The following is a 12,808-nucleotide window of genomic DNA, read 5'->3' as shown; positions in this document are numbered from 1 at the left end:
ACTTTTTGTTTGTGCAAATATGACAACAATCTGTGAAGCTACTGTAATGCTTGTTATCTACCGACTTGAGTATGTAAATTCGCCGCCGAAAGGAGTTTTTTAAAGCTGATGTATAGTCCTTTCGTCATTTGCACTGACGAAGGACTAACACTCGAAACGTCAGTTTTAGAAAGTCGGTGGCCAATCAGTTTACATTTCAAAACGATTCATGTGTAAAACCAAATTATCTTGCAAGACCCCCACCGACGCAGCCCCACAGTTTCTTTAGAAAGTAACACCCTTTAATCTTATCTACCGACTTATTACTTCCTTAATGATCGCGTTAGTAAAGTTTGACACTAATCCCTCTAATCTGCGATTTTCCATCGTCAAACAAACTTCATAAAAGGATTTAACTACCTTCTGTTTACTTAATGAAATAGGCCCGGGCTTCAATCACTAAGTTACACAATTCTTTCGTTGCTAACGTGAACTGTGTTATTGTTGGTAGGTCTATAGTTGGATGAGTTATGATGGCACGTTCTTTCCGGGAACCAGAGTTAAAAACTAACGTCCGAAAATCTTGCGTAAAAAATGAGTGTCCTTTTGGTGTCAGCCGGAACCCTGTGACAAGGCAAAAACGTGATGTTACAGAGGTCGGCAATCACAGACAGAGAGCAATTGTGGGAAAAATGAAAGATGCATTTCGGACAATATCCTTTCGTTCAGAGCCAACAATTGGCGAGGAGGTTTTGGTTACGAGACGAAATTCACGAACGCCCATGAGTGGCCGAATTAACAGCAGCATTAGTTACGCTTTAGATGCCAAGAAACGCGATGAACTTGTTTAGAGTCTTGTACCTGAATGTTATGAGCATCTACAGAATTTCCATCATTATTGAAACGATATGGAAAGATTGAACTCGGGGTGTGAGGTTTTGTACCTATCTGCCAAAGACGGTGGCAAAGTTGGAGAAGAGAAAGAGCTTCAAAGGGCCTATGGCCAAGCAGCGGTGAAGACCGAATGTTGGCCTCGAAGAATATGGAACAACGCTGGTTCAAATGCGAGACGTTCGAAAATGTCTCGTAAACGTGCATCAGAAACGGTAGCTATGGAGTCCAAAAAGGATTCCGCACCGTCAGCAAGATGTGGTGTTAACGTCACTAAAAGTACGCAGTCTAACTTGAGTACTGTGTTGGACTTTTCCGATAGAAAATTAAAAGAGAACGATTGCAAAGGAGGTTCAGCAGATTGTTCAAAACTGACTTTCATCAATGGTGTAGAACGAGTGGCGCCTCGTGAATACGAGAGCTTTGCAGGAAGCGGTGAGGTGCCTTCTGTTAAGCTAGAGGAAGACATCAGCACTGTTGAATCGCCAGGTGTTCACCTTGTGCGCTGCTCTCACAGTACAGTGAGCGATATCTCACCAAATCCTCCCATGACAACTCCAGAGCTCGACAGCTCCAGACGATCTTCCGTACGCACTCTGGTGTTCGAAAGCCAAGAGCAACTTGTTGAAAATAGTGGAAATCAATCCTCTCTACGAAGGACGGTTCACAAAGATTTGAAGCCCAGCCCTCATTTGCTCTCCCCCTTTCAATCCAGATTTCCGCATCTTAAATGTTCCGAGTTAGCGAGTTCTCATAACCGACATGACAGAAATATAACTGCTCCCATTCCACCGTGGCAACAATATCGTATTTTGTGCGACGCATTTCGGCCAACTCAGCAGAAGAACACTCAATCGAACAGATACAAAATGCCCAAGTTTGCCACAAGTACAGAGCTGGAATACTATATCGATATTGTGTCTGAAACGAACAATAATTGCGGATTGTACTCGTAACTTTTGGAGAAGTTTTTAGTAATTGTTCACAGAAACCTGTACAATTTGTAGTGTGCTTTGTGTGCAAAGCGGAGCGAACGATATCGGCAACGTCAATTATGATGAGAGGTACGGGTTTCTTATTCAAATTCAATATCTGTTTTATTTCGTTTATTCTGTTTTACAGCTTTCACAGAAAAACGAAACTTTCTTATCACTTGTTTTCACTCCTTGTGATTGGCTCAGAATCTCCTACCGTTTTTTCAACCAATCATAGACAAAATTGAAACAATCGCGACATACGTTGCCCCTTCCCTTTCCCCTTCTTTCTCCCCGGCACTTAACGCAATAGGCAGTTGTTTGTCTTTACTTTGAAAGCGTATTGGCTTGTGCAATCTCCTTTCTCCTAATTGGACGTACTACTAAAAATTTGGTTTTACAACACAATGGAACTTTACTCCAACGCGCTGTGTAATGGTAACAGTTTCAGAAAACGTTATATTTACACCTAATTGCAACAATGTCATAGAAAAAGGAAAGAAGCGAAAAAAACTGTAGCCTTGCAGGTGGTAGTTAGCATAGGCCAGATTCAGCGCGGCAAATGTCTTCGGTCGTCATATTGGACTAGTGGAAGATCTGAGACGAGTGATGTAGGGAGGTGGAGGGGAGAGGAACGAAATAATTAGCTTTTAGTACTACGCTCTGGCCGTATACCAGACAGTCAAACAGAATTTCCACCGAAAAATTATTTTAAACTTCTTGACAGTCCCAGATGTTACAATTTAAATTTATTGCATTCATTTTGAAATCACTGGTGGTCCCTGTGATCTGATTGGCTCTAATTGGTGCGATTTATTCCCAAATCGCACCATTTTTTGCTCTAACTCGCATCTTTTTTCCAGCCAACGGGGTGATGTTAAAGGAAAGGTCTTGACCAATGTCAACTTTAAAAATTTGACGGAACAACTGGGATTTCGTGGTCGCCCAGAACACTACGATGCGTACGTGGAAGACGTAACTATAAGACAGCGAGAAGATGGAACTGAAGTTGTTGAGTTCAGAAAAGGTCCCACTAAAACACGGAACGGTGGTCTCACCATCAGGCGAAGAACAACACCACAAGCAATGTTCAGCACCGATGGCGGAAAAAGCGATCCAGTGCGGCTATTCAAGCTTTGGTTGTCCAAGCGACCCAAGGGAATGAAGAACACAGGGCCAATCTATCTAAGCATCATAAATCGTCCTAAATCAGCAGATGTTTGGTATACGAAAGTTCGAATGGGACAAAACACCATCGCCAATTTAATGAAATCTATGGCCTACTGTCTCAGGACGAATAAGAAGCTGACGAGCCACAGCATGAGGAAAACATTGGTATCAAAACTGAAGAAATCAGGTCAACCGCGCAATATCATCTGTGAAATAACAGGCCATGCACGTGAATCTTAGACGACTACGATGAAATAGACGAGAATCACAGGAAAGAACTGTCTCACGTTATCAGTGGATATAAAGACGTGTTAAACGAAAATCAAGCAAACGAAGTCACCCGCCAAAACACTGCAAAGCAAGCCTCAAATCAAGAGATTGCAGTCCAATATAAACGAACACCTCTGGTTCCTATTTATCACGTCCAACAACAAGGCCAAATGTATCAGGCCATGCGTTCCAATCCTGGTTTTCAGCCAGCTGAATTTTCAGGATTTCAACCACGTTTTCCATTGCAGTCTCCGCAGTACCGCTTGGAAGCCTTCAGTTGTGCTGCTCCCGTTCCATCGTAGAATTACACAGGCTGCACCTTCAATTTCTTCTCCAGAGACAGCCAGGATTCTCCACCCCAACCACAGAAGTAACGAAGGGCTTACATCATTGAGTCAGACGACGAGGATTGAACTTTAACGCTTCACAATTTTTTGCTGAGTTATTGAGGACTTCTCGAATTTCTTGAATGAAACTTGTCTTTCTTTTAATACGCTTGACTGAGTTTTTGACACATGGCGTCAAAGTCTTTCTGTTTTGCATACAAAATAAGATGTAAATGCGTTTCCGTTTCCGCTTTTTATTTAAAAACCGGCTCAGTACTGCATCAATAAAATATTTGAATTGACCAAGTTCTGTATTTGGGCGATGTCAAAATGGATGTATTAAAGTGTTAATTGAACCTCGTGTCGTGCAATTTTGGTCTGAAATCATACTTTTGATTTCAAATCAAACTCGCGCTGTGCGCTCGTTCAATTTTGAAATCACGCGTATGATTTCAGCCCAAATTGCACTCCACTCAGTTCAATTACCATGATATATCAACAAAGTTGAAATGGTAAATTGGCCACCGTTATGATTATAAAAGCTGACGTTTCGAGCGTTAGCCCTTCGTCGGAGCGAATAGGGGAATGGTGGGTTGTATGTGCTTTTAAAGGCAGAAAAAGGAGCTACTTGATTGGTGATTGGCTAAGCTCTTTGTTTGACTCTCGATGACTCTTAATTTACTCATCTTCTCATCTATATATATCTTAGTTTTGTTATTTCATTCTCACTTGATAATGACGTTCTGGAAACGTCGAAACGTCGTGTAATGTTTTCCAATATTTTCAATCGTAGATTTTTATTGTAAAATGAACTAATATGATCAGTGGAATTAGGTTTCGAGTCTAAGATAACACCTAAGAGTTCAAGTATATTGCTTGCTCCATCGTAACATTGACCCATGCAGTTGGTTAGTGAAAGGCCTAGTTAAGCCAAAGTGTCCTTAACTCATTTTGGATTTCGTGAGAAGTATATTTGTCGGCGGTCCTATTGAGCCACACTAACAGCTCAGGGCGATCCTTAGCTCTAAGCTGCAGTAACTGCGAAAAGTTTGATTCTTCCTCGGTATTTCCTTGAGATGCAAGGGCTTGGCGAGCTAGAAACTGTAGACATTCACTAATTACAATGAGACATCGGCGATATTCTGCCATCGTTGTTCTTGTTGTCTCGTTCATCATTTTCACATCATTACCACACGAGGGTATTGTTGTAGAGTATTTTACAGCCAATGTATGGCAATAAGAACTCTGGTGCTCACTAATTTAGCCAACGCTGTGGCGTAGTCCAAACGGGTACAAGAACGATGGCAACACAACGGTTTTTAATAAGTCTCATAAAAGCCCGCCATTACTAGGCGTAATACAACAACGACATCCGGGATACCTTTCATTCTACTGCGCATGCCCGAAGGGCCTATGGCATCACAGCATCGTTACAAACGCATTTTTCCAATTGGAGAATCCCGACCGCATGAAAACGAGTTCTTTATTCCTGGCACTATTCAAGTTTGACTTTTTTTTTGCACACAAGAAGCACAAAACTGAATATTTATCTAAAACATAATGAAGCCAAGGGTACTCCCTACATACATACATACATACATACATACATACATACATACATACATACATAAACTTTATTTCCATTCGGATTTATGAATAGCACTAGATGTGCTAGCGTCTCCGAACATATAACTACAAAACAAATGACAATAAATTTAGAATCGAAAGACTCATAGAAAACCTCATATAAAAATGCTAATAATTATATACTAATCCCCACTAGATGTATAACTCCTAATAGCACATTTAAAAGCGGCTAGAGTGTCCGACGTTCTTAATTCATCTGATAAGCTATTCCATGCAGAGGCAGCAAGATACCTGAAAGAGTGAAGTCCAAAAGTCCCTCTACCACGTGGCATTAAAATAACGATTTTGCTTACCAACTTTTGTCAAAGGGAATTGGAAGTTCATTGGCTGAAATGGCTCAAATTGGGTGGGAGGCAGTGGCACTGACATTTTATCAGGCAGGAGATCGCTAGTGCATGGTTGTGGATCTACAGGTGTAAAAGAATAAAGAAGATCTGCAGGTGTTAAAAAAAAAAAAACAGTACTACGCAACGAAAACGGAAGGAAAATTTTATGACTGACATGACGCCAGTTTTCAATTATCATAAATAAACTCTCAAATAAAGGTTATATCAAAACTGGCGAGCAATATATCCTCCTGACCCCGCGGAGACTAAAATCAAATAGGTCACCAACTTCCATTCACAGCGATTATTTTCTACTCATTTGATGTCATAATATGTTTCTTAAAGAAAACTAGGAATACAAACAACCACGATTCAATTCTTGATAATTCAAATTGCCAGCTCATGCTACACATGATTTTAGGGGCCTTTTAACACTTTTAAGGGGGGGTGGGTGATTTCTGGTCATCAAGAAATTTTTTTTTCTAGTAATCTGCTGTGCAGGATATACTTCTTCCGTTCTAAATGTTCTTTTTCTCTGTTACATTTGGGCTGCATGCAATTTTTTTCTTCCAACAAGCGCTTGCAGGAAATTAATTTTTCAAAATCACCCACCCCCCCTCCCTCAAGAGTTAAATGGTCGGCCCCTTAGAATCAAGGTTTGTTCAGCACAACATTCAACTTTTTTAATATAGTATTAGAAAGCATTATTCAACATAAGGAAGACTGGCAAACTGGTCAGGTCACTATCCACTGAAGCTATTTCAAAGTGAAATGAGATCATAGCAAAACAATGCTGGTATCAAACTCTGACCCTAATGAACGCAAATTACGCTCGTCGATTGAAAAACGCGACATTTCTGAGAAGAACAGACGAGTGTGCTCTAGTACGTATCTCACATCACTTAGGGAGAATTCAATTCCGACCAAACCCAACATGAACAGCGAAGGTTGCGAACAAGTAATATCTACTGCTTCTCTAGCTGATATGTCAACTCTATTCAGAGAAAAAGTTTTTATTTTGTCTAGCTGCATTATAACAGCAACAAGGTTATTGGTTCTTGTTTTTGTACAATCGTTATGTGCCCCTGAGATCAAAATTTTTGTACATCATTTTTCATGTTCAGCGTGTCTCTTTCACCAACCCTGCCAAATTTCAATCTAGTTCAAGCACCAGAAGTGTCTATTTTTGGGTCGTTAAATTCACGATTTCGCGTCCGCCATTATTTGACTGTTTCAGAAGTTGGTCGCAGGACTCAGAAGAAGTGAAGTCCAAGGCTCAACGCGAAAATCTCACATGGCAAAATGTCAAACAAACAACATAGTCCTTTACTCTATTCTTACGAAAACATAGACAAAAAATGACGGGAAATCGATGCGTAATTTAAGGCTGTAGCAATCATGCAACCATGCTGGTGGTAATTCTCTACATCGAAGCTTTGCAAATAGGTCAGAGCGGGAAAAATGTATGCAATTTGTGCGAACCCGCCCGGAAAACTTTAATCGCGCGGGAATAGTTGTGATCTGCTCTGAACACTTCTCGGAAGACTGTTTTGAGAGATCTGGGCACTTTGAAGGATCTAGGCGAAGAATTGTGCTGGGTTCAGCGCCTACCGTTCAGAAGAAGGGACAAGAAAAACGGTCCTCATTGCAATCTCAACGAAAGGGAAGTCTGCGGACCTCTACGTGTTTTGACACCTTTACATGTGTGCTGATCAATATCTGCCTTTAACAACTCTCTGATTTCTGACCTCAAAGAGCTCACTTTTAAACAAAAGAGATGGAAAATATAAGGACTATGAGTTTGTTCTCCGACTCTAAAAGAACTGGCTTTAACAAGGTTCGAATGGGTGGCACAGGCCCCTGCAACTAGAAACTTATCGAAGTTACGGGCTGCCCGCTTAGATCTAAATGTTCAAGTCTACTTGAGCAAGCTAGGCTTATGTGTAAAATGGCCATTAATTTGACATTTACATTCACTTTTCTTATATATCTTAAAGAAAAATGAAAGTAAAACCCGGTGAATGAGACATTATACTCTTTAGATGCTCTCTCTTTATATACTGGATGTTCATTCATCGAGATGAAGAATAGTCACACAAACAGTTGCTGCCTGAAATTCTTCTCCATCGCTGGGAGATATGGGGACATTACAATTTCTCTCAGGGAAATTCGTTTAAATATGCCTTCCAGCAGTTCATCTGACAGTGCTGTTGTGCATGAAAAAAAGCAAATAATCTATGATAAATACTAAATTATACCTTTCTACTTCTGTTCAAATAAAAGTATTGCGTCTTTTCCTTGATGAAAACAACCTGCATTACAGCGCTTCATGCAACAAGCCCCCCTTCCCCCAAAGTAGAAAAAGACAATCTCACAAAGAAATTCGAACCAAAAATATTCGTGTCACACAAACCTGCAATGCCTACAGCATTTCTTCAAGCATTAGCATTAGCTCCATCCACAGTCTCTGTCGGGACACTTGTGTTATCTAGCAACAAAATAGTGGAAGTCCTTTTATTAGTAAGTTTTCAATTTTTCTTTTTAATAATTCGTACAAGGATTTTCGATTGCAGTCAAGATCAGAAATGTCTCTTGAAACTAGTCACTTTCTTCCCTTATCGCATCAATAACCGGTTAAATAGTCTAAAGGAATTTACCTGACACACTTTTGAAAAAGCTCATGATCCTTCTTGACATTCCGAACGGATAAACGAAGAAAATAGTACAACCTTGGAATTAGTACTATAATGTTGTCACTATGCGTGACGTAGCCTTTTATGGGACCTTCCATATATGGAAGGTGGGATGCGAGACAGGACAAGCTCAGGTCGGTGGTGGCGTCGCAGGTGGCCCAAGCTCTGTCACAGGCTCTTTCACAGTGGATAATTAAAGAGTTTGTATTTAGTTGGACTTGCTTTTGAGCTCCGTAAATGTAAAGTTGTGTGAGGTAGTCAAAGAAATAAAGTGTTACCTTCATAGAGAGTAGTCTGTGTGATTGTTCTCCTCGCGATTTGAGGCCGTTTTGATATGTCTTAGCTTGACGCCCTAATCACCACCGAGTCACCGTGCACAAGATACGGGAAGGTAGGAAATTTCTGTTGACACACTTTCTGTTTACCCGGGGTACCTTAGTTTGTGTAAAATTTTACCTTACAGTGAAATACTGGCACCCGCTAAAATTATAGGTGAACCATATGGTGAAACCTGGGAGACAGTAGGGCCATCACCTACCACCACACTCCCGCCCGGTGCTATGGTTGGAAAAACATTAGTGGATGCTCAGCGTGACTACATTCCAGTGCGAATGGCCAACCTAACCAATGAGCTAAGACAGATTCCCTCTGGTATAGAAGTGGCTACTTGTGAACCTGTAGAGAGCATAGTTTACCCTAACAGTGGCCCCAATCGCGAACTTATCAGTCCGGATGAGGGCCTACCAGAGCATCTCAAAGATCTCTACCTCCGAAGCGCTAGTGGGTTGATCGCCGACCATCAGCATCAATTGCGCAACCTTTTGCTCGAATTCCAAGACATCTTCTCTAGTGGACCTCATGATCTCGGCCGGAGGCTGCTACTTGCACAACGGCTGGAGGCATTCAAAGCTGTCGAAGAGATGCATGTACAAGGCATAATTGAACCCTCGGCCAGCCCATGGGAAACCGGTGGTCCTGGTGAAGAAAAAAAATGGCAGTACCAGATTTTGCGTTGACTACCGGAAATAAAACGAACTGACTAAGAAGGACTCGTATCCTTTACCGCGGGTAGACACAATTCTCGATACCTTATCTGGTTCAAGCTGGTTCTCCACCCTAGATCTCAAAAGTGGGTACTGGCAAGTGGAGGTAGAAGAGCAGGACTGTGAGAAAACTACCTTTACTACAGGTAATGGGCTGGGGAAGTTCAATGTGATGGCTTTCGGTCTATGTAACGCACCCGCGACTTTTAAACGATGGACAATATCCTTGGCGACCTGAGGTGTTTGGTCTATCTAGATGACACGATTGCACACGCGAAAACCTTTGAACTGGAGCTACAACGTCTGACTCTTATATTCTCTCAGCTAAGGGCGACCAACCTGAAGTTGAACTCAAAGAAGTATGAACTCTTCCGGAGCGGGGTCAAGTTCCTTGGCCATGTCGTAAGCGAGGAAGGGGTTGCCACAGACCCTGAAAAAGTTGTGGTTGTCACAAACTGGCCAAAGTCGCAAAATGTCAGAGATGTTAGAAGCTTTCTTGAACTATGCACTTACTACCGGCGATTTGTACCTTCTTTTGCTGACGTTGCCCGCCCTCTGCATCAACTGACTGAGAAAGGCCAACCATTTACGTGGACAAATGAGTGCAATAGTTCCTTTCATCGCCTCAAAGAAGCCCTCGCATCCGCTCCCGTCTTGGCCTATCCTGAGAGCAAGGACCCCTTTGTATTAGACACAGATGCCAGCAACGTTGGTATTGGTGCCGTTTTGTCTCAAGTCCACCAAGGGAACGAGAGAATCACAGCTTATTACAGCCAGGCACTAAGCAAACCAGAACGTAACTATTGCGCAACCAGGCGTGAACTTTTGGCTATTGTCAAAGCAATTGATCATTTTCACCCCTACCTCTATGGGCGGAAGTTCACCATTAAAACCTACCACGCATCTCTCCAGTAGCTACTAAACTTCAAGAATCCAGAGGGTCAGATTGCAAGATGGCTGGACAAGCTGCAGACCTATGATTTTTTTTATTGTATACCGCACAGGGAGAAGCCATCAGAATGCTGCTGTTTTGCCGCGTCGACCATGCTTCGACACCAATTGCAAGCATTGTCAGAACCAAGAGGAAAATATGCGACAGAAAATGCGTCCAGCATGCCAAACGATTGCGTGGTGAATGTTACACAAGCCCAAGCGTCTGATGGCCCTCAATCTCAATCTGCTAGCTTGTCGAAGGAGGGAAAGGAAGTAAAATGCGTTGACCCACCTTAAGATGAACAGCTATCACCACTACAGTTGTGAACCCACCAGATGGAAGATAAAACTATTTGTCACATCCTGGAATGGAAGGAGGCTGGAAAACGCCCGGAGTGGGCAAGCATCGCCCATCTCGACTCCACCACTAAGGCTTACTGGGCCCAATGGGATTCGTTGGCTCTGAAGGAGGGAGTGCTGTATCATCGGTGGGAGTTAACCGAGCTTGGAAAGGTCACATGACAACCGTTACTTCCAAAAGGGCTCCGCACCAGCGTGTTAAAGGAACTCCATGATAACCCTGTAGGAGGTCACCTTGAGTTTCAAAAACTCTAGCTAAAGTCTGTGAAAGGTTCTACTGGATTCATTGCCGCCGTAACGTTCAAGAAGGGTGTTAAAGATGAGACCTCTGTGCTGCTAGGAAAGGCCCCAGGGTAAAGCAAAGTTCTCCGCTGCAGTTGTACAATGTTGGGGAGCCCATGGAGCGTGTTGCCACTGATTTCCTGGAACCTCTGCCAGAAACCGACCATGGTAACAAGTGTACCCTTAGACCTACTAATTGGGCGCCTACAAGAAGAACCTGAGGATAGAGGCTATCCTGAGCATGTTGAGAGGATGAGAGAGTCTGTGGAAAGTGTACATCAGCTGGAAGTGAACATTTAGATCTAAGCGGGCAGCCCGTAACTTCAATAAGTTTCTAGTTGCAGGGGCCTGTGCCACCCATTCGAACCTTGTTAAAGCCAGTTCTTTTAGAGTCGGAGCTGGAATTTTTGCTCGTGTACATCAGCTGGAAGGTAGTCTGAGGACGAAGAGGTGGCACGACATGCGTATTGTTGCATCTACCTTTGGAAGAGTGGATCTTGTTAGGCTTCACAATCCCCAAAGAAATAAGGGTATCTCGCCAAAAATGAGACGGCCATGGGAGGGGCCAATCGTTGTTGTGGAGCGGCTTAGTGATGTACAGGATTCAGCGGGGCCCTCGGAAAAAGCCTAAAGTGGTACACAGAGACTGTCTTTGGAAGTACTCTAGGGTAGAACACGCAGATTGGTTCCAGGGACCAGTGCAAGACAAGAGTGTGGATGTATCTAGCCGAACAACTACACAGCAGGAAAACCAGGACGTCAACAATAAGGAAAGAGCATCCGTCAGACGTCCCAAAAGGGGACAGAAGTTACCTCCCAGACTCAGGAAGGAGAACTCCTAGGACAAGGAGGCGTGTGACAGGGCATCGAGGCAGCAGCAGTACCAGGAGGGCCTCAGGCGATCCAGCAGGAAGCGGAGAAATCCCCCTAGATACAGGGACTATGAAATGACCTGAACACTTAATTAAGAGACATTGAACTGTTTTCTAATGTAGTTGATCTTAATGTTAGACTTCAGTTATTGTTTGAAGTTTGCCATTATCCGGGAAGGATAATAGGTGTTAGAGGGGGGCAGTGCAATGTTGTTACTCTGCGTGACATAGCCTTATATGGGACCTTCCATATAAGGAAGGTGGAATGCGAGACAGGACGAGTTAAGGTCGGTGGTGGCGTATGGTTAATCAAGAAAAGATCTGAGTTATCCTATCAATTGTTCGGTTCTTTTCCGCAGGCGAACCTGCGGGAAGCTACAGTACAGTCACTGAGCCAGCCAATAACAGGATGATTAGGAAAATCGCCCTAATCCCGCTCATCCGTGTCTGTCATACGGTAGGAACGCCTGTCAAATAAGATTAACTGCTGCTGCACGACCTTTAACTTGAGGCAAATACGCAAGAGTAAACACGTTTTATTACTTTCAAGAAGTAAAATCCATATTCTGTCCACCTTAATTGGAGCTCTAAGAAATAAATCACAGCAATAGAATTAGTAGGGCTGTAGCCCTACCTGGGCCTTAGGTATAACAACTCAAGGCTCGTGATAGAAGCAGTGAGTTCGTTCACTTATCATAATCGCAAGCCACAAAAATCATATATTTCTTTTGATTAATTTTGAGATAACTTTTCCATGACAATTTGGATATATCAACAAAGTTGAAATGGTAAATTGGCCACCGTAATGATTACAAAAGCTGACGTTTCGAGCGTTAGCCCTTCGTCGGAGCGAATAGAGGAATTGTGGGTTGTGTGTGCTTTTAAAGGCAGAAAATGGAGCTACGTTATTGGTGGGTGCATGGCAACGAGAAAAACATGAATAAATTAGTGGAATGAAAAGCGTTCATTGATCCCTGTGGGATTGAGACTGCCGGTTTGAAAGATGAGCTTTTGTTCAAGATTTTTACGGCTTTCCGTGCCA

General features: G+C 42.7%; 1 protein-coding gene and 1 pseudogene across 1 annotated transcript; both read left to right on the top strand.

The window, feature by feature from the left end:
• Positions 1 to 887: 887 nt before the first annotated feature.
• On the top strand, positions 888 to 2,026 carry LOC148719950 (uncharacterized). The gene has a single exon (XM_088738472.1). The coding sequence runs from the start codon at positions 888 to 890 to the stop codon at positions 1,824 to 1,826; it is 939 nt and encodes a 312-aa protein (XP_088594598.1). The 3' UTR covers positions 1,827 to 2,026.
• A 134-nt stretch (positions 2,027 to 2,160) lies between these two features.
• Positions 2,161 to 3,912, top strand: LOC111347342 (uncharacterized; annotated as a pseudogene).
• The last annotated feature ends 8,896 nt before the right edge of the window (positions 3,913 to 12,808 follow it).

This window comes from Stylophora pistillata, chromosome 11, assembly GCF_964205215.1.
Source record: "Stylophora pistillata chromosome 11, jaStyPist1.2, whole genome shotgun sequence".
NCBI lineage: Eukaryota > Metazoa > Cnidaria > Anthozoa > Scleractinia > Pocilloporidae > Stylophora > Stylophora pistillata.
The sequence above is the reverse complement of the archived record's forward strand: the minus strand, read 5'-3'. Positions and strand labels throughout refer to the sequence as shown.